Source organism: Tauraco erythrolophus, chromosome 21 (genome assembly GCF_009769465.1).
Source record: "Tauraco erythrolophus isolate bTauEry1 chromosome 21, bTauEry1.pri, whole genome shotgun sequence".
NCBI classification, from domain to species: Eukaryota; Metazoa; Chordata; class Aves; order Musophagiformes; family Musophagidae; genus Tauraco; species Tauraco erythrolophus.
The window spans coordinates 7,729,017-7,754,684 of NC_141485.1; the positions used below are offsets into that span (position 1 = coordinate 7,729,017).

The window sequence follows — 25,668 nt, forward strand, 5'->3', positions numbered from 1 at the left end:
AAATGCCTTGGCAGAGCAAAGAGGGAAACCACAACTAAAGGAGACTGAAAAAAACCCAACAACCCTCTAAAGGTAATATCCCAGCCCTCCTGCTGGCCTCATGCAATGTACCCAGGTCCCATCAGCCCTCAGAGCCACCAAGAGAGGATGTCGGGTGCCACGAGTTGACAGGCCTTTTTGGCAGAATAGTTTGCAGGTGCCCACCCTGGAGAAATCCCAGGGTTTGAGAAAGCTGGAGTGAAACGCCCCATGGGAAGAGATTGTATCACTTTCCACTTGTGGGAAAGAAAAAATGTTTATTTTCTTCTCTTCTTTTTTTTCCCCCTAGGCACAAAGGCAGTTGCTGCCATGGTCCTCAGAGACATGGCATCACAGCAGCCCCCAGGCTCCTGGGTGCCCTCTCCTGCTCTCCAACGACTCGGGGCTGCTCCCAAGGGAGGTCAGGGCAGGCTCAGGAACCAAGGAACCCCCCAAACTCAGCAGCCTGGGGAACCAAGAAGCTCCTCTGAGAGCCAAGCACCCTGCCTGGTGCAGTGCTCTGGGCACAGAGACCCAGTACCAGATCCGGTGGCATCAGTCCCATCCCTGCTGCTTTACAGGGACAGCGAACTGCCCTCAAGAATATTTTCCTATTGCCAGCTCCAGGAATAGCAAAGCACTTCCTTGGGCCAGGCACCCATGAAGGGGGTGCTGCGGGTGCTGATGGGGGGACAGAGCAGGGCGGGTGCATGGCGGGGAGATCCCACCAGCATCTCCCGTGCCGTGCATGGCAGCGTTGACCTGGTTGACTGCCGCCATCCCCAGAGCCAAGCAGGCAGCCCCTGAGATGAAGTCAAAATGCATTATTTCCATCTTCTTGCTGCTGCCAAGAGGCCTCACGCTTCTTGTCTGTGCTTGCTCATGCTGAGACGGGCTGAGCAAACTCAGCCAGTGACCTCTGCACCCGGGACAGGAGCTGGAGAGCTTTTGTGGACAAGTTGACGGGCTCCTGCTTTTCCCTGTCGGGCAGCGAGGACTTCTGATGTCATCAGCGCCGAGTTTCTGCAGGGGACAATTAGCACTTCCAGCATGGCAGGGAGATCTTTCAGGGACCAACATCCAAATTTCTGTATTCAAAACCCCTTTTCTGTAGCTACAAAACAACATCTTCCTCCGGGCAGGATGCAAAGACTCACAACAGCTCACCCTCATCCTACTGGGCTGTCCCCAGTTCAGCTCAGGTTTTGTGCCACGACTCCAGAGTCCATGACGTGGCAAAGGCTGGGATGTCCCAGACCACACAGAGACCTTTCCAGTTCCTTGGGTGTTGCAGGACCCTCAGGAGGTGGCTGCAGTGCAGGAGAGCAAGGCTGCATGCTCCCAGCTGAGCCCAGGAGTGCAGCCAGGCCTCCCCCCTGCCAGCACATCCCACTGCAGCCGCAGCTCCTTGGGGCTTTGCCTGGAGAGGCACAAGGGACATCTGCAGCGAGAAGCTGTGGAGGCAGGAGATCCTTGCCATGCCAGGACGTCTGTCCTGCACAGGGAGCTCACTGCCCAGGAGAGCTTTGCCAAACCTTCCCCCCGGTGCTGAGCCAGCGCTGGCTGCATCAGCTGAACCCTCCTGCAAGACCACGTAGAGCCTGGAACTGAAGAGCTGTCTAGACGTCATCCCACGCTCATTAAACATTCATTTCCTATAATGAAATAGCTTTTAATTTATTAACCGCTCCGCTGTTCCTCAAGGTTCCCGCGCTGCATGGTGCAGCCTCGCTGCAGGCCACGCTTGTGGCCCCATGGTGATGCTCTTCAAAGGGAGCTGAGGAATGACTGGGGAGAAGAGACAGGGAGGCTCCTCCTGGTTTGATAAAGACACGCAGAAGTGCCGGCAGGAGCCGAAATCCAAAAGCATCCCTCGGTCAGGGAGGCTTGCAGTGAGCTGGAGTCAGCGGGAGCTGAGGCAGAGCTGACGCTGCGGGGCAGCAGGGAGGGTCTCCGGGCAATCATGTCTCCCAGATCAGGAACATCCTCAACCGCTAAAAAATTAACCCAAGCGACATGTTCTTTGGCCATGGGGGAAATTTTCTAAAACCAGAGGAAGGCAGGGAAGAGCAGCAGGGATGCTGAGGAGGAGAGCGGACCGCAGCTCCCCTGTGCAGCGAACTCACGGCTTTGAAGCCTCCCATACGGGGAAATCGTCATCATCTGTCGCCTCTTTTGGCAGGCAGAGCCCAAAATACAGTTTCTTCCGGAGGCACTAAGAATGAGCAAACAAAGAAAAGCCTCAGCATGGCAGCTGCAAGAAAGCTGCTGCTTTTTTACCTGAAAACTTCAAAAAGCGACGGAGAGCTGCAGCAGCACTTGCAGGAGAGGTGCCCAGCCAGGCTGCTAAATGGGTCACGCAGTCGAAATCCCCCCGGAGCCCCCAGCATCCAGCGCGGTCTTTAAAGTCCTGCGGAAGACTTGCAGGAAGCCATTTGGGGGACAGTAAATCAAACCGCGGCGAGGACGACAGACGCTGCCTGCAGCGGCTGCTCTGCAATGCGGCTCGGGCTGCCGGTGCCTCGCGGCACGGCCTGGCACGGACCAGCCGAGAGGGCTTCCCCCACGCCAGCCCTGGGGAACGTGCCAAAGACTAAGCCGAGCCTGATTTTAAAATCCCTGCGGAGTGCCAGACGGGGAGGAGGAATTCACCAGGTGGCCCCACGAGCGGGAGGTCTCAGGTGGCCTTTGGAAACAAGCAATCTCGTGACTGATTTTAAAACATACACATTTTCAAGACGTATAAAGCATATACACTTTCAAGATGTCCCTGCAGTGACTTCGCCACCTCCAGCAGATACGGGTCCAGCTGCAGGGTCTGCGTCGCAGAGGCTGTTTCTGCAAACCAACCCCCGCTTTGCAGACCTATTTCCCAGGTGAAACTACACCAGCCCTCCTGCCGTCTTGCATATATGAAACCCACCGCTTCTCCTTCGTTTGAAATCATTGTCACCAAGCCTCCACCATGTCAAAGCCCATTAGCTGTTCGTTCCAGCTGACTTTGGTAATTAACTTCCTTAACTTCTCAATCCTCCCTGCTTGGAAATGAAACCTGTCATTGCCAATCCATTTTCTCTTCTTCCATCCAGTTTCAAGGGAATCAGCTCCTGCGCAGAACAAAGTTATTTTCCATAGGCTGCTCTTCTGCAGTGCCCTCGCTGCATGTCAAAAGCAAGACAAAAATAGCATCACCTCCTGTTCGGTCAGTGAGCAAGAGCAAAACTCACCCGCTGCCGGCACAGCGAGGATGCCTCGCGCCACGGCGAGCATCGTCCCAGCGGGGGTAAAAGGGATATTTTTGTTAAAGGTACGGGAGATGTAAGAGACATGCCTGGGATGCAGTCGTGGTTATTCTGCCACTGCTTTGATAGGCAGTCTGTGTCCCACAGCACTTCTGCTTCCTTCATCTTGCACCAGGTTCCTGGTTTCAGACACAAACATCTCTGTTCTTATGTTGACTTCATGGCACTTCGTAGAATCACAGAATCATAGAATGGTTTGTGTTCAAAGGAACGTCAAAGATCACCTAGTTCCAACCCCCCTGCCATGGGCAGGGACACTTTCCACTACACCAGGTTGCTCAAAGCCTCATCCAACCTGGCCTTGAACGCTTCCAGGGATGGGGCAGCCACAGCTTCTCCGGGCAACCTGTTACAATGCCTCACCACCCTCATAGAGAAGAATTTCTTCCTTACATCTAACTGAAATCTCCCCTCTTTCAGTTTAAATCCATTGCCCCTTGTCCTATCACTACACACCTTTGTCCAGCTTTCTTGCAGTCCCTTTAGGTACTGGAAGGCTGCTAGAAGGTCTCCCTGGAGCCTTCTCTTCTCTAGGCTGAGCAGCCCCAACTCTCTCAGCCTGTCTCCATAGCAGAGGTGCTCCAGCCCTTGGATCATCTTTGTGGCCTCCTCTGGACCTGCTCCAACAGCTCTGTGTCCTTCTGATGTTGGGGACCCCAGAGCTGGACACAGTACTGCGGGGGGATGTCTCATGAGAGCAGAGCAGAGTGGCAAAATCCCCTCCCTCGACCTGCTGCCCACGCTGCTTTGGGTACAGCCCAGGATCCGGTTGGCTTTCTGGGATGCAAGTGCACATTGCTGGTTCATGTTGAGCTTCTCATCAACCAGCACCTCCAAGTCCTTCTCCTCAGGGCTGCTCTCAATCCATTCTCTGCCTGTCCTTGTGCTTGAGATTACCCTGACCCATGTGCAGGACCTTGCACTTGGCCTTGTTGAACTTCATGAGGTTCTCACAGGCCCACCTCTCCAGCCTGTCACGGTCCCTCTGGATGGCATCCCTTCCCTCCAGCATGTCCACCACACCACACAGCTTGGTGTCGTCAGCAAACTTGCTGAGGGTGCACTCGATCCCACACTACACTTCCCCACCACTCCTTGCCCTGCGCGTTGCCAACTCCTGTTTCCATGAGTCAGCATTTTCTCCCGCTGTCCGCCCCTCTTCCAGCCCACTACTTGCTCTTATTTATGCGACTTCCTCATTTATATGATTGTTATTACCCCATGTAACACATTCACGGAAGAAAAAATCCATCCGAGGCTATTAACTTCAAAGATGCTGCCTCCAGCATGGGGAGTGCTGGAGCCACAAATTGCAAGACAGGAAGAGAATATTCAGGAGAACATTCACTATCTATTTGCTCTTTCTTACACTTTCCCCAGGCATCCTCTCCTGCACACCCTCTGACCACTGCCAGCTCTTCCTAGGTTTAAGAGCTGTGTGTTTAAAATGAGATACACAGCTAAAATTGGAGTCTCACAAATTGATGTCCTCTCTGTCTTTAAAGCCTCTTATAAGAGCACCATCATCGGTCCCAGAAAAACAAATGCAGCTACTCCAGGAGGAGAAAAATCAGCTCAGTAGCTGTGATCGCTCTGGCTCGGCTGTCCTTCGATGAGCTCAGCTTCTCCAGCCTCCCCAACCAGGGAGAAATTAATGTTCCTGCAAAACTGAGACATTGAGGAATGTGAGTGGAAAATAAACTCTCAGGGCAGAGGCAGAGTGTCAGGTCTCCAAAATCTAAGGCTGCAGCTTGGTCCAGCGTGCAACACGGCATGATTCCTCACCTTTAATGGCAAATCCAAAAAAACAAGAGGTTTTGCAAGTGGATGAGAGAAAATGACACCAAAATACCGCACGGCTGCTGGAAAGGCAGCTCCGAACTGCTCCTGACGTACTGCGCACGCATCTCTTTGTCTTTCACAGTCAGACATAAAACAGGGCAGTGGGTTGAGAGGGATGGAGAATTTGGAGAAACCCTTTCCTTTTCCCCAGGCCAGCCTATCCCGTGCTGCAGAGCCCAGCACAGACCCGCAGCACGCAGCCCTCCCAGGGATGGACCCACTGGGGACTCTCGCAGGGGAAAGGTCCTGCTCAGGGTGCAGCTGCTCGTCTGGCTGAACAACTGCTGGTGTGATCAGTCCTAGATTTTCACTCTCCAGTGTGTTACAGAGACCTGTAACCATTACCCCTTCCAGCTGGCCATCACCTGCCTAATGCAGAAGCGTGACAAGGTGTGGGTGGCCCCGGTCGGGCTTTCCCTAGCTGTGACCCAACCTTTCTCCACAATAAACACAAACCTTTTTGCAAACCCAGGACGTAGGCAGCCAGAAACCGCAGCTGATGATTGCTGGGATATGATCCAGCTTGGTTACCAGATAGCCTACGGCACGGCGTTGTGGGAAGTAAGCTCCTCAAGTACAACAATGACGTCGCCTTCCTGCCCTTGGGTCACTCAGTGGCCCGTGGGCACCCCTTGTACACACCTTGTGAGCAAGATGTCGTACGAAACGCAGACAAGAAACACGTACAAAGCCATTTAGTGCTGATGGACAAGCTTCTCCCCTTTCTCTTATCATCTTTCGGGAAGATTTGGCCTAGCCTCGCTCCGGTAAAGCAGGACTGTGCTCCATCCCCATCAGTCTGGGGACACTAATGGCATCTCTGTTTCATTGCACAGCTTGGAAATGTATGAAAGCCAGGCTATCGACCATAAAACCCAGTTTGGTTGTAAAGTTCACGTGCCCGATCAGGAGCCAAGACAGCCAAGCAACCTTCTTCCACCATTGCAGATTTTTCTGAGTGCTGCTGAGCAAATCATTGAATCTGCAGAGAAGTAGGCTCAAGCGACAGTATTTCCACTAGAAAAAAAAGCAAATTGTAGAAGTGGGAAGTAAATGTGTTAACATCTTTGGTGCAAACACAGAAAGACTTCACAGCCTCTGCATCTTGCGTACTCATGCACATTGCCAATCATTTGAGCTAAAACGTGGGAATTGGCTTCCTATAGAAACTTTTGGGGCTTTTTTTTGTTTAGCTCTGAGCAAAGGTCAGCCTGCAGCTCTCAGCACTGCAGGCTCAGGCCCAGACAACCCCAAGGTCTTTGTGGAGCATCTGAACTCTTTTTGGATGCCACGCATCAGATAATTCTATTTTGTAAGCATGCAAAAAAAAAAAAATATCCTGGGGAAGAATGATAAAATTTAGCTCTTTCCAGGTTTGGTATTTTGATGGCTGGAGTGGGGACAATTGTTCTCTGATATCTCAACTTTCTCATAACAGAAGCTCTAATCCAAAAATACTCTCCCTAGAAAGGTGTGAGACTTCTGATGAATGTACTGATGAATGCACCTGGGGACAAAGTGCCTGTCCACAGTGCATGGCCCTGGGCTGTGCCAGGGCTTCACCCTGGAAAGCCACTGAGCTGCAGTGCAGTGAATGCCCTACCCATACAGAAGTGCCACAGGATCATAGCTTGGAAAGTTAATACCAGGTCTCCTTCCCACCTCTGAGCCTCAGCAACAGTGCCTGTGGCCTCACAAGTTTGCTTTTATTGAGTGGAGAGACTGGATTACCTGCTACGTCCAGCTCTGAAGAGGCAGATGTGCTCTTCCACCTTGGAATATACGTCAGGGAGCTAGAGCGGCAGATTTTGGATGCACAGCTCAGTTTTTGCCCAGATGTCTGCTCCACAGTTCTCCCTCATCTGTTCCTGTTTTCCAAATTACTTGCAGTTTCCCAGGGACCAAGAGCACCTTTCTCCTTGGGTCACATTGGTGTAAAACCTGTTCTAGTTGCCCAGGCTCTGGCATGTCAGCAATGGCGTCCCTGCCCCTCTAAGTAAAGCAAAAACTCATTTGGGGCAATTATAGGATTTTGCCCTGGATGAGAAGTCCCCAAATACCCAATGGCTTTAACAAGTAGCTAAGAAACAGGGGGGGGAAATCATCCCCTTGCATCACTCACAAGAGCCAGAGGTGCTGTTCAGTGGACAATACAGAAATGTGAACGGCAAGAGCAACAGAAGAGTTACAAACCGATGACCAAAAGGGTATTTTCTGAGGACTGCTGAGCAGATGGCTGGGATGCAGAAAGCCTGCACACACAGCCGGAGGAGGGCAACAAGGCTGCCAGCATCATACATGCCGCTTCTCTTCATGTCATCCCAGCAGGAAGGAAAACTACAGCCGTAGGACACCTAAAACAAGGAAGCAAAGACTTTGGCGAGTCCCCTCGCCAAAAATTTACTGAGGATGAAGTAAGAAAGATGCTGAAGAGAAAGATCACGGTGCAGTAATGGCCAACACCAACACGGTGTGACAGCCCTGTCCTAAAACCAGTTTGTCATCACCAGTCTGGAGGAGCCAAGGACACAGTGAGGAGGCAATGGCTGGTGTCCCTCGTCCTCCACGTCCCACACAAGTGACCTAGCCAAGCCATTTGGACATATCTTTGTACAGAGAGCATGAGCTTACTTAGCAAGATAGTTAAAATGAAGATTGTCTTTGCCTTCATACAGTCTCGCTTTACCTTTCCTTCCATTCATTCCTACAAATAAAGTCTCACTGGCTCTTCACGGCAGGCAGCTGAGGTTGGCCATACATTCATAGTGCTTGCAAAAAACAGCGCTAAGTCATTTGCATGAGGCTGAGCATTGCCAAGACCAGAAAAATTAATTTACTCAGATTTTGAGCAGGATGGAGTACAGTCTTTTGCTAATTGGGATTGCAGGAAATGGTGTCTGTAACAGCAAGAACTGGCTTCACTGCTCGGGAAGACCTTCTCACCCTACTGCCATCTTTTATTCTGCTGACCTACCCTTTCTAGTCAAGGGTACAGCTCTACACACCCTCAGACTTTAAATGAATAGTGTTATATCTTTGCCAATGGAAAATTTGAAGCTCTTGAAATGCCACAAATTCCTGCAAAAGGTACTGAGCTCATAGGTAAATGCAGCTTGGCCTGAACACTTGACATGGAGGATCTTTACCAGCATTTTATAATTTTCTCTATCCGTGCTTTGTGCTGTTAAGTCCCACTAGAAGCAACAGGTTCTTTTGTGGATATCTAAACTCCTACTGGCTGGGGAGCTCCTTGGTTTAAGCATTTTAAGTTGGGGTTTACGGATTTATTGAGTATTTTTAGCTCCATGTGACCTCAAGGGAAGCTGAAGCTTGGCTTTTAAGAAATTCAGATCCAAAGTAACCTCTTGAGATTGAGAAGTAGTCATGATAGCCAACTCCAAGCACCCTAGCTGTGCTCCTGGCTTGTGTGGTTCCTGGGATGCCAGAACATGGACGTGGTCAACCACTGAGGTCATCCCTTCTGCAAGTGCAGCTGGGAAAGTTGGGGGGACGAGTATTCCTGGAAGGGAAGGATGCAGGGAATATGCAGAAAGTGAATGACCTTGCTCCTCTCCCCTCTACCAATTCAGGGCACCAGGAGAGATCCTGCACTTCAGCAAACCATTCCCAAACCATTCCAAGTTTCCAGAGCCAAAGCAGATCCTGCTGGAGCAGCATCCCATAAGAGATGCAGACAACTGAGCTCTTGCGGGAAGTCCTCTAAAATCCATTTGACACTATTATGGGGATTTTCCAATTTCCAGCCAGACTGTATCTATGCCACTTTAACTCCATTCTTCCTACACAGACAAGATTTTTCTCCTTCTCTGATATTCGTTATTCTGATTGGGATCCTACACCTGCAGTGCCTGGGGATTCTCAGCAGGAAAGTAATTTCTTACCTCCTGTGACACATAGAAATTTTGGAAAGCAAGACCAGAGCAATTCCAAAGCCCCAGGACCAAGAATGCATTCATGAGAGCAAGCCCCCAGGTAGCATTAGTAACATAGTGGGATGCCCCTTGGTACCATTACACTGCAGAGGAGCTGGGAAATCCTGCAGTGGTTGCAGGATGCAAAGACACAGCTCAAGCAGATGGAAATACATGGGCATGAGTCGCAACAAGGAGAATTCCCACCAGGCCTATGGAGAACATTCTTCTCCATAAGAGTGCTGCAGCTTCAGGACAGAGTTAGAGAGGTGTGGGGTGCCAGACCTTGGAGATACTCAACACTCACCTGGACAGGTGCTGAGCAACCTCTTCCAGCTCTGGAGCCAGCGCTGCTTGGGGCAGGAGCTGGACAGGAAGCTCCAGGTGTGTCTCCCAACCCACTTCCCTAACTCCAGAGATCCCTCACCGGCTCCCAAATGTTAGAAGGGCAACAGCTCTCCACCCTCAGGCACTCAGAAGGGACCCAAGCAAGAAAGCTGAGATTAACTTGACCTATGAATAGTCTCAACATCTGCCCATAGACTGTCCCTGAGGACAGTGGCAGAGTAATAGTGGTGGAGGCTGGGACACACGGCAAGAGCTTCATCATAAAATCAACATCTTTAATCAACTCTGTCAGTGATGAGCCTCAGGAGGCTCTTCCCCACACTAGGAGATTACTCCCTGGAGGCAGCTGTCCTGTTTGCATAATTCAGCTCTGACATCCCAAGGACAAATGTCCTAAAGGAAGCCCAGCTCCAGCAGCAGGACACACAACGTCTGTAGCATCTGTCCAAGCCTGGCCGGGAAGAGGCACGCTTTTGGAGGGGAGCTGGGTAAGCATCCCCTCATCCCCAGCTGTAACACAGCACCTTGCTCCCTAGGAAGTGGGTTTGGGGATGTGGTTTCCACAGCCCAGCAGCACCAGCACTTGTTCTGCCAGGGTCAGCAGCGCTGAGCTCCCTCCTGGGTCTGAGCTGGAAGCCTTTCACATCACTGAAGCCACTTGACTTCGCGAGAAAATGCTGGATTTTTTGTTTTCCGGGAAAAGACAAGTTAACCTTTCTGGGGATCAACATCAATGTTAAGGATGGTACCACCATGGTACCACCAGTACCACCACGGTAACATCATGGTACTACTGTGGCACTACCACAATACAGCAGAGTACCACCGGGTACCACAGTACCAATGCTCTGATACCATCATGGCACCATCAGTACCATCAAGTACCACCACAGTACTGTCCTGGTACACGGGTACTGTGATGATACTATCATGGTGCTGCCACAACCCCATGTGAGTGGGAAGGGAAGTATTAATCACCTACCGAGCCAGGACCCCCCAGGATCATGAGGAAACATTCAAAACATCCCAAGGACCAAGGGAAACCGAATGGCAGGTGCTCAGCAGTCACTGCTGTAGAGACCAAGTAGGGTCCTCGCCCCCTCCACCACCACCCATGTGCACAGCTGGTGCATAGGAGACCCACCGCAGGGACCAGCTAGAGCTGGGGACATGGCCTGCACCCCACAGGATGATGTTCGGCTGCTGGAGCACCCACAAACACCCCTTTGAACCAGGTACCTGCCCCTCTGCCACTCCCAGCCTTCCCACCCAGGCTCCCCCACCAAGACACGGTGCCTACCCGCTCCCTCACCAGCCGAAAGGAGAGAAGACAGGAGATTTGGCACGACCAATTTGACTCTTGGGATGGATAGAAATGGGAGGTGGGAGCACAAATGCTTCCTGCTCTCCTGTCCCATTTTTTGGCTGGGGTGCTTCTGGAATGGCCAGGGGCTGTGGTCAGCAGCAGACAGAGGACTACGTGGTTAAACGTGGTGTTTCCCTAAGCATCATGATAAACAGCCATTCAAAAAAGACCCATAAGAAACTGTGCTTGAGTGAAACCATTTTCCCTCTCGGTAGGTTTCCAGCAGTGCAGTTTCTCCTGCGGGCCCGTCCAACCTGCTTCCAGCCGGGCTCAGGAGCACAGCACAGGCTTGGCTCAAAAACCTTCTCCTAAACCCTGATCAGCTCTGCTTGGCTCTTCTTCCCCATGCTCAAGAAGAACAGGCCAAGAACTTACTCCTCCCCTATTTTAAAAGCACCACGGAACTACCCCAGGCTCCTGAGGGATCCATGGCTGATTTCACCCATGGGAAGGGAGGGCAAGCTGTCCTAAGCAGGATAAACTGATGAAATTTTATGGCCTGGATTGAGGAGGTGAGACTCTGAGAGAGCCTTTTGGGTTGCATTGCCTCGAGGTGCCCCAGTGCTGCCTGCAGGGACAGGGTCACCCTTCAATACAGATGCCCCAAGCCCTCCTGAGCTACCCCAAGCAGAGATGAGGTGCTCTGGAAGGGGGTGGCAGTGAATTGTGTCCCCACCACTACCTGCAGAGCCATGGATGCTGCTGGAGCGAGGAGACGCTGCAGGGACGGCTCAGCCTTTGCTGGTGCAGGGGCTGTGTCTGCACCAGGTGGGCTCTGCCCAGCGCTGGCCCTGTCCGGGCTCCGGTGAGACCCCGCACCAGCTCCAGCACCAGCCAGGGGAGATGCAGCCCGAAATCCCTGCGGAAGGGCAGTAAAGGCAGCAGCTCCTTCTCTGTGGCAGCTCCCAGCCCCGTGGGGAAGGTTTTGGGGTTGGCCCAGCCACAGCCAAGTACAGCTGTTTCCCATGCCAGTCTCGTACCAAGGTGACATCGCCCCGATGCCCCGACGCCTCTCCCCCCCCAAACCGCACACCGCGGCACCCCACCTGCCCGCAAACACACCCCAGCGGCCGCCTTACCTGGGGGGGTCTGTCTGTCCGGTTGCATCCGAGCCCGTCCATCGCTCGCAGCGGCCTAATGAGCTCCGGTGCAGAGCGAACCCGCTGGGGGTCCGGAGGGGGGAGGCAGGGGAGCCCCGGGGACTTTTCCTGGGGCTGGGGTGCTCCGGCCCCCTCCGGCCCCGAGGACAGCTGGCAGCTCGCCCTGTCGCTGTCGCCCCCCCCGCCTTTACTCGTGTCCGGCTCTGGGCAGGCAGAGGCCGCGGGGACGGCATCGCCCGCTGTCGGGGCACCGCGCTGCCCCGCTGCCGGCTGCGCCGGGTCTGCGCCGGGCACCCCCGGCTCCGGCTCCTGCATGGCTGGGGCAGGGCGCTGGGCTCAGCCGCTGGCGGCGGGGGCTGCCCGCGGCTCCGGGAGCCGGCACGGAAAACCCGAAGGCATCAGAGCCGCGGCGGCGGGAGCAGCCCGGGCCGCGCTCGCTCCCGGCGGGGACGGAGGCGGCGGCAGCAGCAGCAGCAGCAGCATCCCTGCGCCGGGGGAGGCTCCATCCCCGCCTGGATCCGCCGGTTCGGCGGGCGGGCGGCTGCCGCGCCCCCCCCCTCCCCGCCCCCCCCCTTACACACCGTACAAAGGCTGCTGCCCGCTGCTTTCAGCCCCCTGCCGCCCCCGGCCCCATGTCCGCTGCCCGCCCGGACCGGGATGACGTAGCGGAGGGGCCGGGGGAGCTGCCAGCCCCTCACCGTGGCTTCGGGCAGCCCCCGGCGCAGACGCTGCCGACTCATCAATATTAAGCCGGGCCGCGCACCCCGGGGGGGCCGCGCCGCGCCCCGGGCCGCCAATAGCGGCGGCTCCGCCGGTTTCCATGGCAACGGTGCGGGAATGGGGTTTGCTGCCTATTGATGAGGCAGCGGGGGTGATGCTGCAGCGGGGGAGGGGGGGGAGCGGCCGGGTTGCCCCCCCCCATAACGCATCACCCCTCCGCACTCCGGGGTCGGGGTCCCTCAGGGCCCCGCACCCCGCCGAGATGGGGGTTCTGGGGCCCGCAGCACCCTGCGCTGGGCGAGAAGGTCTGCTCCTGGGCAACCAGCGGGATTTTCCCCCTTCCCTCCTGTTCTGAGGACCGCCGGGCACTGGAAGGGGCAGCTGGGCTCTGCCCCGGGGGTGCTCGCCCTCCTTCCCCTGGGTGGGCAGAACTGAGCCCCCACCGCCAAGACCCTGCTGAAAAACGCGGTCTGGGCCCTGCCTGCAGCGTGCCCAGGGCAGGGGCTGCGGGGGGCATGTGGCAGAGGGTGAGGTGAACTCGGGATGAGAGGACAGGGGAAACGATCCAGGGAGACAGGAGCTGGCAGCATAGCGCTACAGTGGAGCGGGGCACTGCCAGCTCCAAGCACACTGACACGGAGCCGGCAGCCGTGAGCTCTGTCTCTGCCTGCTCCCTGCCGTGCTGTGCCTTTGATGGTCACCTCATTCATCAGCCTGCACAGTGTTAGTGATGCTCAGGGGAAAGCCACCGGCCACCCTGGGGGACATCTGTCTGCCCTTGTGCTCCCCAGCCCCGCTCAAACCTGACCCACTGCAGAGCAAGGTTCGATGATCCCAAATCCAAGAGGAGCAGCACAGACCTCACACCACTGCTCAGCAGCTGGGGACAGGTCCTGCCTCCCCATGTTTACGCTTTTGACAAGGGCATGTAGTGACAGGACAGGGGCAATGGCTTTGAACTGAAAGAGGGGAAATTTTGATTAGATCTAAGGAAGAAATTTTTTATAATGAGGGTGATGAGGCACTGGAACAAGTTGCCCAGAGAAGTTGTGGCTGCCCCATCCCTGGAAGTGTTCAAGGCCGGGTTGGATGGGGCTTTGGGCAACCTGGTGTAGTGGAAGGTGTCCCTGCCCATGGCAGGGAGGTTGGAACTAGACAATCTTTAAGGTGCCTTCCAACCCAAACCATTCTATGATTCTGTGATTCTATGTCCTTGTGTGTGGCAACAACTCCCAGTCCCGCTGCTGGTGCCTCCCCACTGTGGGGTGGGAACAGCACTTGGCCTTTCACACCATGTTGCTCCCTTTGTGGCTGTAGCTCCTGCACCAGGAAAGCCAACTCTGGGCCTCCTGCGCCAGGGAGGTACAGTGCAGGGGGCCCGTGGTGCCCCTTTCAGACACCACTTTGCGAGCATCTCCTTTGAGAGCTTCATCCACACATCCAGATGTGCACCATGCAGATGTGTCAGCTCTTGAAACAGATGCCATTGGCTATGCATCACCCCTGCCTGAGTGTTGCTCACCAGCCTGGGCTGTGGCACCAAGGACACTGTTGCATCCTCCACAGCCAGGAGGAAATGGCCTGCCTCTTGTAGGCAGGATATGTACCTTGAGTTGATTAGTAATTAGTTCATTATCTCAACTCAGTCCAGCTGGGTAAGAATGATTGGTGCCATAATTCCCCCTTTTTGTTTTACCATTTTTTGTTTTCACAAAGGCTTTATGGGTGAGCAGAGACCCGGCCCATTCATCCAACTCCAGCACACTTCCCTCCTGCAAATACCACGTCAGGGCTTGCGGCTTTACCTTCTTCTCCGAAGGACTCTCGCTCGAGCTCCCGGCTCCGGCTCTTTTGGCTCAGGCTCCTTAGGCTCGGGCTCTCGGCTCGGCGAGGGAGTCGGGGCTTCCCAGGGTCTCACAGATGTATCACGTCAGGGTCACCAGTTGTTGCTCACCAGCCTGGGCTGCAGCACCAAGGACACTGTTGCATCCTCCACAGCCAGGAGGAAATGGCCTGCCTCTTATAGGCAGGATCGGTACCTTGAGTTGATTAGTAATTAGTAGTTCATTATCTCAACTCAGTCCAGCTGGGTAAGAATGATTGGTGCCATACCCGAGCAGAGGTGAATCACTCCTAAGACAGTTACTTCTCACCACTGGCCGCGAAGGGTGTAGGTGACCCACTTAAATGGAGTCCTGCGTGGTGGAGAGTTCCGCCAGGTCTAACAGTCTCACGTCTTGCAGCCTGCAGGAGCCTGTCATCCCACCCAAAACCCCGATCTCCAAGCCGTCCGTTTTTAAGGAGTGCCTGTGTGTGGTGGGGGGAAGCACCGAGCTGGTGATGAGCAGCAAACGCAGCCAACAGATTCCAGACAACTGATCCCACCTTCCATGTGTACCTTCAAAACATCAGCTTAAGTGACTCCTTCCCCTCCAGGAACAACTCACGATGAGTCCCACCACCTCCCACCGCTGGGACCTCCCCTGATCCCTGCCCATGACCGTTGCCTGCCCTAGGAGACACCAGGCAGGATCTCTAGGTGCTGCACAAGCGTGGAACAAGACCCAGGCATTGCACGGCTCAACTGACAAGACAGAACAAGCGGGTTTAATTAGCAGGAGGCGAGAGGCAGCGGCGGGAAGGGAGACGCACCGCTGATGGCTGATAAGATCGCGTGGCTGCGAGCAGAGCAGCGCGCACGCCGCTCACAGCGCGGCCTCCTTGGAAACCCTGCTCCGACACGTCCTGTTTTGCGCTTCCACTGCCACGTCCTGCTCGCAGTCTCTGCTTGTCTCATCTCGGACGTGCTGCCACTGCGGCTCCCCAGGCACAGTTCTGCTTCTTCCACCCACTGGTGCAAGACCCACATGGCTCCATGGCATTCCCAGGACCTGCTGCCCTGAAGAAAGTGGGGCTGGGGACAACCCCCTGGGCCAACCCAGGCTCAATTTTGGATCTCCCACAGTCTTCGCTGAAGGCCCCAGTTAGGTGAGCTGAAGGCCCTGGATGGGATGTCCACACATCCCCCACCACCAATCCTGGGGAGAAGATGTCTCCTGGGGCCCTGAGCTTGGGAAGCTGGAGATGATCTTCCACACCTTGCCCACCCTCCAGCTGTTTAGCTGGCTGGGTAAGTCACGGCTACAGACCATCCTTAGGAAGGAGAGAAGAGAAATTCATCTGGGCTGTTACACAAAGACTCTGGCTCAAAAGCTCACTGAGCTGCAAGTCGATGAAGTCTTCATGAGAGCTGTGGGAATGGGATGCTACAGGATCCCCTGGTCCTCCAAGTCACCCAGGGTTCTGCTGTGGGACTGTGCTCCCTGTTGAGCACACACTTCCTTCCCTGAAGGAAGTGTGAGGACGAGCACCCAGGGCCATGCCAGCCCTGGGGGACCTGCTCGTGGGTGCAGAGATCATGGCATGTATCAGCACTCACCAGCATCTCCAGATTGAGGTGAATGGTGGGTGCCAACCCATTTCCACCTTCTTTCTGGCAGATCCCTGGGGGTGGCCCCAGCAAGATGGTCCCTCCTGCCCCTGCACATGAGCTCACGCTGGTGTGTGCAGTATGGTGCAGTGACCTGAGTGGGAGCCTGCTCTGCCAGCAGACCCCTTCAGCTCCCACTTCCCACCTCCGTGCACTCACCCTCTGCCCAGGGGGGTTGCTCTGACACCTCCTGGCACAGCTCCAAGGAAGAGATGCGGGTGGCCACGTTGCCCACGCTCGCTCTTCCCCCCAATCCTGCCACCCCCAGCAGCACATGGCTGCTGGTGGGACTGTGCCGTGGAGCAACACGGGGACCGAACCCCGGTTAAAAATAACCTAGAAAAGGGGATGTGGTGCGTTGGCTCTGCTGAGGGTCTCGGCGCAGCCCCAGACATGGTGGCCTGGCACAGTGCGGCATGGAAACACCATGACGTGCGCCAGGGCTGGCGCGGAAGAGACTGGCTTTTACCCCAGACGCTGGCAGAGCCTGGCTGGGTGGCTGTCAGTGCCCGTAGCCCTCCCCAGAGCCACCCCGACAGCGCTGGGATGGGCACCCGCACACCCTGCAGCACCCAGAGGGGTCCCAGCCCCAGCCCCAGCCCTGTTCCGGGCATTTTTGGGTCTGCAAAGCAGCTGGGAGTGGAGAACGCGCAGCCTGGCCACCTCTGTGGCATCCAACGGGACAAGGATAAGCAAGCCGAGGTCCTTCGGAGAGCAGGAGCTCGTCCCAATAGGCAGAGGACACGTTTCCTTGCGGGAACCTGCCAAAATGCCTTCGGTACGGAGGGAGGGCACTAAAAACCAGAATGTGTAATTTAAAAAAAAAAAAAGAAAAAAGTAGCAGTTCCTGTTTTGCTGCTCTCAGCAAGAAACATGTTCCCAAACGTCTCTCGCAGGGGTGAATGCTGAGTGACTGTGATATTTGTAACCACAATAGTCCTCAATCAAAAACTTTCGGTATTTATCCTTCCTAATACTCGAATATTCATCATTAGGAGGTGAACTTTCAAAACTTTTTCACATGAAAAACTTGGACTTGCTTTTCCTTTCCAGCGCGCAGCAAAACGAAAGCTGCTCGGGGCAGACTGCGCTGGCTGCTTGGGGTTTTTTTTTTAGCCCTTTTTCATTTTTACTGTTTAAAAACTTGCCTCCTTGCGACCATGACGGCAGTTTTGATTTGATTTTTTTTCCCTTCCGCATGTCCTTCAAACAGTCACAAAGCCAGGGAATGTGGGAGAGCTGGGACAGCGAAGAGAAGCAAAACACACCCCGGTCCTTTCTGACCAGCCCAAGGAGGGCTCAAAGTGAAAGAAAAATACCCCAAGCTCGGTAAAAACACCCATAAACACTCCTGAGACCAGCACAAGAAGTTTTACAAAACGTGGAAATTTTCCATTAACATTTGGGCTCAAAAAAGAAAAAAAAAGTGTATTTTTAGTATTTTTTTCCCTACTATTTTTTAGATGCCCTCTCTCACGGGCGGGAGATGGGGAGTCAAAGACAAGGGTGAAGATGCCTGGGTGGGGCTCAGGAGCTGATGTCTGGGGAACAGGGACCCTCCTCCTGTGTCCCTGGAAGCCAGGTTGGCTTTAGAAGGACGGGCCCGGAGTGTGCGGCTGGAAGGAGGCAGGGACCATAGGAGGATCTCTTCGTTCCACGTGGCCTCGCGACTGTGGCCGGTGCTGCCGCAGGACTCGGCGGCTTCGCCGGTGAGCCTTGGCGGAGCGAAGGGGAGAGCCCCACGTTGAGATTTGCCAGCTCCTCCTGAGCTCTTTCCACCACCCCCACCCATGGTCCCACCAAGGCTCCCCCAGGGCTTTAACATGGTCTCCAGCAGCGTGCAAGCTCCCGGTGTGTCCCACTGCCCGTGGCCCTGGGCACTGCCAGTGTCTCTTCCCTGGTTTTGCATTTTCCAGGAATAGAATAAAAAAAGTCCACAAGTCAATGCCGAAAGAGTTTTATTTAGCAGCCCCCTCGCCCCGCTGCACCCGGCAATCATTTGGCAGCACAAAGCCATCCGGGACCCCCCATCCACCCGTCCATTGCACGTGGCCACCACCACCCAGCTCTTCCCACGGCTTTGCTATGTGGAAAATGAAGATGAGGGAGAAAATGGGAATTGGAGGCTTTGCTACCTACCTGGCTTCCCAGCGTGGTGCTCGCTCCAACTCAATGGGCCCCTCCGCCGCACACGCGGGGCACTGGGCCACGTGGCCGCTCTTCCCCACGTGGCCAGTGCCCGGGTGCCAGAGGGACAGCGGGGACGAGCAGAGCACCCGCGGAAGGGAGAGGGTGGCAGTGCCCACGGGGCGGGTGGCCAAGCACAGGCCCCCTCCTGTGAGCCGGGCACAGCCCATCCTCTGCTCTCAGACCGCGTGCAGCTCGTGACGGGCACGTGGGTGGCGGCGGCGCTCTCTTCTCCGTAGCCCACAGTACACTCATCCATAAAGTAGGAAACACTACACCCTGCAGTGCTGTTTAGTAGTGCTTTCTACTTTATGGGTGACTGCACTGTCTCTCAGTCGGTGTCCAGCAGTTGCTCTCCTCCGGTGAAGTGCTCACTTCTGCCCGCACAGGGCCACTTCCCGCACCCCACGTGGCCCGGCCATGGGGCCACCTTCAGCGTTGGCATGGCTGGGGACGCAAATTGCAGGGCTGGTCTTGCCGTGGGGACAGAGACGCACTACCAGCGTCACCTCCCGCCTTGGGCAGCCATGCCAGACATGGGGGACGTCTTTGGCTCCACAGGGCAGATCCTGCCTTGTGCTCCCTTGTCTCCCCTAGAACCCCATCCTGGGCACAAGGGACATGCTCATCTTGTCCCAGTGGGCGAGACCCTACCTCATACCCCATCATACCACCTCAAGCCCTCTCCTGGGCACAAGGAAATTTCCGACCTTGTCCCCAAAGCAGGGAAGCCACCTAATATCCCATCCTGGTCATAGTGGACAGCTTTGACTTGTCACCAAAGGAAGGACCCCACCTCAGACCCCATTCTGGTCATAGGAGTAAGTTTTCACTTATCCCTTAAGTGGGGAAGCCACCTAATACCCCATCCTGGTCATAGGAGACCACTTTGACTTGTCCCAAAAGTGGGGCACCCCATGTCAGACCCCATCCTTGTCACAGAGACCTTGATTGCCTTGTCTCTGCTGGTGAGAACTCCACCTCAAACCCCATCATCCCGTCTCAGATCTCATCCTGGGCACAGAAGGTGTGTTTGTTTTGTCCCCATGGGGTGACCTCCACCTCATACCCCGTCCCATTCACAGAGGACCCCCTTGCTTCGTCCTCACAGGGTGGATCCCACCTTGAACTCCATCATTGCCCTTCAAACCCCATCCCAGTCTCAGAGGACCCCCTCGCCTGGATCCCAAGGATGAGATGCCACCTCATACTCCACCATTGTCCCTCAAATCCCATCTGCATCACAGAGGCCCCCCCTTGCCCCCCGGTTCCTTCCTCATGAAGGAATGCCACCCTGGTCACAGAGGACTCCTCTGCCTTGTCCGCGTGATGAGGATCCCATGGCAAACTCCATCTGCGTGACGGGAACCCCTTGCACTGCCTTGTCCCCATGGTGGAGATCTCAGCTAAATGTCACTCTGGTCACAGAGGACTCTTTCACCTTCTTGCCATGGTGGGAATTTTATGGCAAACCCCATTCCTGTCACCCTTGAAATGTCCCCATAGGGGACCCCACCTCATCCCCGCATCCTTTACCAAAGATCCCCTTGCCCTGTCCCCCTGTGACCATGGGAGCTCTGTAGCCTGGGGCTCCCCACCTCCCGCCATCTGCCAGCCACATGGAGACCCTTTTGATGCCCCCATTGCCCTTTTGGCCATGTGGTGGTCACCCGCAGGTCCCCGTGCCCGAGGCCAGGCAGACCCTGGCCCCAACAGCCTCACCTCGCTGCCCTACCAGCCTCTGCGTCCGCTCAGTCCGGTCCGTGCTGCCACTGAAAACCCCCTGGGTGGAACTTCTGCTTTGGGAGCTTCCCGCCTCCGCCTGCCCGCCAACGCAGCACCTCCTCCCCCCCGCGCTGCCCCGCTGTGCCCCAGGATGGGGGGGCCACCCCCTTACCTGCCATCGGCCCCCAGCACCCACTGCCCCCCTCGCAGCGGGATCGGGGCCGTGGCTGCTGGCACCCCAGGAGACCCCGCGCTGCTCCGTGAGCTCCATGTGGGTGCATCAGATGGGTCCCCCCATTACCGGGTCGAGGCGCGGGTGGCCCATGCTGGGTGCCGATGGCCCGGGCCGGGTGCTGGTGATCCACCCTGGGTGCCGGATGCCGATGGCCCACGCCAGGTGCCGGTGGCGCATGTTGGGTGCTGGTGTGGTGGGTGCTGCGTGGGGTGGTGGTGGTGGCTGGGGAGCAATGGGCGCCTGCGGGGAGTGGGGCCGCTTATAACCCCATTCTGGCCACGTGGCCTCGACCACAGGAAGAGCCGTAGCAGCCGAGAAGATAACGGTGCACAGTCCCACCCTACACCACCCCACAGCTCGACCGCAGCCGGCCCAGTCGTGGGGTGAGGGGTGGCTGCCGCTGAACACCGGAAGCACCGGGGGCCGTTGCAGAGCAGCCGGTTACGCTTTCCTGGGCTTCGCTGCTGAGAGCGACAAACATGTTTGTGCAAAAAAATAAAAAAAAGGCAGAAAGAAGAAAAAAAAAAAAGGAAAAGGCTGTTTGCACAGGGTGACAGTAACCGAATCCACCCCCCTCCAGGGCTGTGTAGGGGCCGGGGTGGCCGCGTGGCTCCATCGCATCCCATCGCCCCAGCTTGGTGGTGGGACCCACACAGGAGCGAGATGTTCCTGCCCATGGGGAGAGCTTCTGGAGGGGCCAGCAGCCCGTGGCGGGGGTCTGCAGGACTGAGGGTGCTGCCTGGTGGTAGGGGTGAAGCAGACGGGGACGTGGGTGCTGGAGGGTTGTGAGCCCTAAACCTGCTCTTTAGGAAACATGTTGCCCAAGAGACGTCCTGGAGCCTCTCACCCGCTTGGTGCTCTGCAACACCAGCTTTCCCCCAGCCCCGGGCAGCCATAATGGCCGATGTGGTCGTGAGGCCCCAGGAAGAAAACAGAAAGCCGGGCTTGCAGGGTTTGCACACCCGGGTCGCAGTGGCTGTCACTGCCTGATGGCAGCAGGGCTGGAGCAGCCGCGGGACGCGGAGCAAGGGGAGTTTGCATGGCCACACCGCGCTGCACGCCGGAAACGCGCCCTGCCCCAGTGCTGGGTGAAGCTGCCCATGGAACTAGACTAAAAATGATGAGTTAAATCCCCAAAAGTGGCTGTAAATGGAACCACGTTGATCCATGCAACGGTTTCCATGTGGCTCTGCAAAAGGCTCTTTTTTAGGCCAATGCGACTCACTCTCTACATCGATAGTCTGGACGGAAATGTAAAAAAAGAAACCTACTGGTGAGGTCTGCAGAAGGCAGGGGAAGAGCAAAGTCAAAAATAACCGAGCAGTGGCACAGCCAGAAGTGATTTGACTTGAGCAGCACGTGCGCTGACGACAGCAGGTAGAAGGGGCTTTGGTGGAGAAGGAATTGGTTGGGAAACTTTCCAAACTGAGGCTGAACTGCTTGAAAAGTTTCACTGGGAAAAAAAAGAAAGAGGCTGGAGCGAGCCAGTCCCCCTGCCCAGCCAGCCCCATCCCTGCGCCCCCGGCCCCAGAGGGCTGCCCTGTCTCCCACCCTTCACTGGCCCTGTGCCCATCTCTATCCCTACAGTCACTGGGCTGGGGACATCGTGCTCCCCACACCAGTGAGAAATTCCACAGGGAAATTGAAGCGGCCGTTGGTGATGTGTCCGCAGGGTCCATCTGGCAGCCAACGCAGCTCTGACCTGGGGCAGCATCCCTCTGCCTCACCAGAAACGCATGGCGAGCAACTCTTCGCCAGTGGCACGGGCCACCACGTGCATGGCTGATCCCACGTGGAGCTGGGCTAGGTGCCTCCTGAGCTCCCCGAATTACCCCTCCTGGGGACACCTGAAACATCTAAACACCACTTTGGGTGTGTGAGCTGGTTGTTCCCAACCCAGAGGGCCCCCCTGGAGACAGCATCCAGCGTTATCGGCCACCTCAGTGCCTTGGAGCGGTCCCCAGCGGTGGTGGGTGCCATCATGGGGGGGTTGAAGTTGCACGGGGTACAGGCAACTGTGCTCTTATGGCAGAGCCGAGGAGCCTGTTCTTGGGGCAGCCAGAAGGGGTGCTCCTGGGGGATGCTCCCCTGTGCCCTGGGGCCGAGGCCATGTTTCTTGCACGGTGCCTTGCTCCGATGACAAGCCAGCCCCTGCTAAAACAGAGGGTCGGCGGCTGGGGGAGAAGGTGGGAAGCCAGACCCTCACGAGAAAAGGCTGACCGTGTCGCAAGGCAAGAAGAAGCTGTCTCCCAAAAGAGGCAGCTGGGAGAGACGGTGGCGGAGGGCAGGATGTCAGGGGGAGGGCGAAGCATGCGGCTGGTACTGCGGGACTCTGCGCTGGGGGACCGCAGCACGGAACAAGCTGTGCCCTCCCAAAAACAGTGCCCGCCACCCACCCGTGCCACTGCCTGCGCCCAGGAGGGTGCTGGTGTGTTGAGGAGTCGTGCGGGAGGGCCGCGGGCGCCTTCCCAGCAGGGAAGTTGGGGGTGGCGACGCTTCCTCTTTCCCTGGCCAAGAACAGACGAGGGGACATGACATTTTGGGTGTCCCAAGTTGGTTTTCTTCTGCTAGCAGCAGCCGCTGCCTCGCGAGAAAGAGGAAATCAGCAGATCTGGTTCCTCGGGCTCAGACGAGGAGGTCTGAGAGTCTCCAGCTGATGATGAACTTACCACGTCCCCCAGCCATTGGTTAATTTTACCGACCGGCAAACTGGGCTGCGGGAATTTCTGCCCCAGCCCTTGGCCCCAGGTCACTGGTCCCGTGCCGCTCGGCACATGCGGCTGGATCAGCTCCCGAAGGGCTGAGAGCCCAGGGGCTTTTCACGGTTGGGGGAGGCTGAAACGCCTGTTTCCTCCTGCCGCAGACCTCGTGAGAGCGTCCGGTCCGCAGCGCTCCCGAGGCCCCTCTCCGCACCCTGCCCACCTGCTCGGCGTCACCCGAGGACTTGCTGAAGGACCCCAGGGTGCTGGGTGCTGCTTCTTCCCCCCTGCGGTGCAGCTCCTTGACCCACTGTGGCTCCCTACCCCAAACCATTTCCCACCGTGGCACCACTGCCCCGGCTGCACCCTCCCCTGCCCTTGTCTCAGGGCACCCAGATGCGGGTCGGCCACCTGCAGCACCCTCGTACACCCAGGGGTGCCACTCGCTTTTTGCTCTGCATTGAGCATGAAGTGTGCATCGCTGCCACCCCCCCCACCCAGGACCCGGGCTCCCTGCTGCCGCGCGGGACACGAGCTGTTGATTTTCCAGTAACTCCCAGTATCGGCGAGCGCAGGGGAGCGGGAGCCGGGGGCTCGGGGGGCAGCGGCGCCGCCGGCCCTGGCCCAGGGGCAGGGGGAAGGGCCCTTGTCAGGTCGCACAGCCCGGGCGCTGTGAAAGCGCTGATATTTCTTATCGTGCCTTGCAGCAACTTCCCCTCCTCGCCTGCGGTTGCGGCGCTTGCTGCACGCAGGGGAAATGGCAGCCAGGCCGGCCGCCTTTGGCCCTGCGCCGTGCTTAAAGGAGACGAATTCGTGCCGGCACCCTGGCCTGCGGACCCAGCTCTGTGCCAGGGGCAGGCGGCTGCCTGCTGCCCAGCCGTGCCCACGTGGCTCCCATCCATCCATCCAGCACCTCGTGGGACTAAGAGCTGAGCTGGAGGAGGAGGAGGGGGAAGAGGGTGGTGTCACCCAAAGCCTCCCTGAGCCTCCTCCACTGCCCTGGGGCCAGTGGGAAAGGGGGTCTGGTGGCACAGAGAGCCAGAAGTGTCTCCTGGCCATCACTCTGCCAGACCCCAACAGAGCCCCAGTGCCACCGTTAACACTGAAGCCTAGTGACTGCATTCCCAACATAAGCCACCATATCCCTTCTGAGAACAGGAGACAGTGGTGCAAGGATGGGCACAGTTCACTCTGCTTTGGGGTGGCCTCAAAAGAGACCCCTGGGACAGAGGGCTCCGACCCTGTGATGCTCCTGGACAGCATGGGGAGGGCTGCTGCTGCACCAGAAAAAATCAGGGGTCCCAAAACAAGCTCCCGAGAGCTTTTCGGATGGGCAGAGCATTGTTTGCCAGCATGCTGCCAGGCACAATGGGGCACAAGGAAGAACTATAGCACCTGTGGCATGGCTGAGTGCCCGCCTCTGCACCCAAAAGAGGGGGGGCTGCCGTGCCCGCAGGGCTGGGCTCGGGCTGAGACCCGTTTTGCTGAGCCATGTTTCACCACCGGGCACCAGGATGGCGACATCGGGAAGGATGCTGGGATGGGCTCCCTGTGTGCTCCCAGCCTGACCCCGCTGCCTGCACCCTGCCCGTCCCCCTGGGAAGCGCCGCTGCCGGCGGGGCCGGGGTTGGAGCGAGGCCGTTAAAAGTGAGTCAACTAGAAACTGCCGGGTGAAACAGGCGGCGAGCGGGAGGCAAATGAGAGCGCGAAGGGAAACCTCAAAAAGCCGAAGTGACGCTCCGGGGCGGGCGCGGGGGGACACAGGGCTTCACGCGGGCGCCTCACTTTGCCCATATATAGACAAATCGCGGCCCGGCTGCGCCAATGGCGGGCGCGGGACCGTTGGGCGGGCGCCAGCGGGCACGAAGTGCCCCGTCATTTTCCATGTCACCTGCCGCAACCCGCCTCGCAGGTGGGGGAGGGGAGGCCACGGGTGCGGGGGCCCCGGCGCCCTAAGAGAGGCCACCCCCCCCCCCAACCCAGCACCCAGGGCTGCACAGCGGCAGCACCGAGGGGTGACTTCTGTTTTCCTCTTTCCTGCCTTAATCCAAGGGTTGCGCAACCTCCCGAGGTGCTCTGCACCAGGGTGGGCTCGTTTGGAATGAGGATGCTCCGGAGAAGGAAGGAGGGATGGGAGCTGCCCCACCGGGCTGTGGACATCCCAGGGCAGGATCAGCTCAGGAGATGGGGGACTGAACTCTGTGGTGACAGCCTCTCCTTTGCCAGCGGTCCCTGGAACCCCCAGGACAAGTCATGGGAAGAGCTGACCGTCCCTGAGGTCTGTAGACCCCGACGAGTGGGGATGGGCACCCAGGGCTGCCAGGAAGCATCTCCCCAAACCTGGCATTGATGGCACCTTTTACAGACTGGCCGGACCAGGCGATGCGGGCAGAGCGGTGCCAAAGCCTCCAGCCTGGCTAAGGGGCTGGATCCTGTGCCCACCGGGGCGTGCTGGCATCCTGCCCTGCTCTGTGCACCTCGGCTGTTTGGAGACCCACCAGAGGAGGTGCAATGTCCTCACCCAGCGTGTGTCCCAGGGCTTTGTTTGGCACTCAACGGCTCTTCTGCAACTGCCCGTGCAGGAGGACCATTCCCTTGGAGGGAAAAAGCCCCTTCTAGCCCAGTGCCTGCTTTGGGCAGAGCCTGGCTAATGCACATCTGGCCAGAAGGAGGAAGGACAAGGGCCACCTGGGATGCAGCAGGA

General features: G+C 57.0%; 1 protein-coding gene across 3 annotated transcripts in view; it reads right to left on the reverse strand.

The window, feature by feature from the left end:
* Nucleotides 1-12,223, reverse strand: part of TSPOAP1 (TSPO associated protein 1) — a 71,031-nt gene extending 58,808 nt beyond the window's left edge. For all 3 annotated transcript variants that reach the window (XM_086624422.1, XM_086624420.1, XM_086624421.1), the window contains exon 1: nucleotides 11,888-12,223. In XM_086624422.1, the coding sequence (XP_086480548.1) occupies nucleotides 11,888-12,223 (336 nt within the window). The remainder of the gene's footprint in view (nucleotides 1-11,887) is intronic.
* Between the last annotated feature and the right edge of the window lie 13,445 nt (nucleotides 12,224-25,668).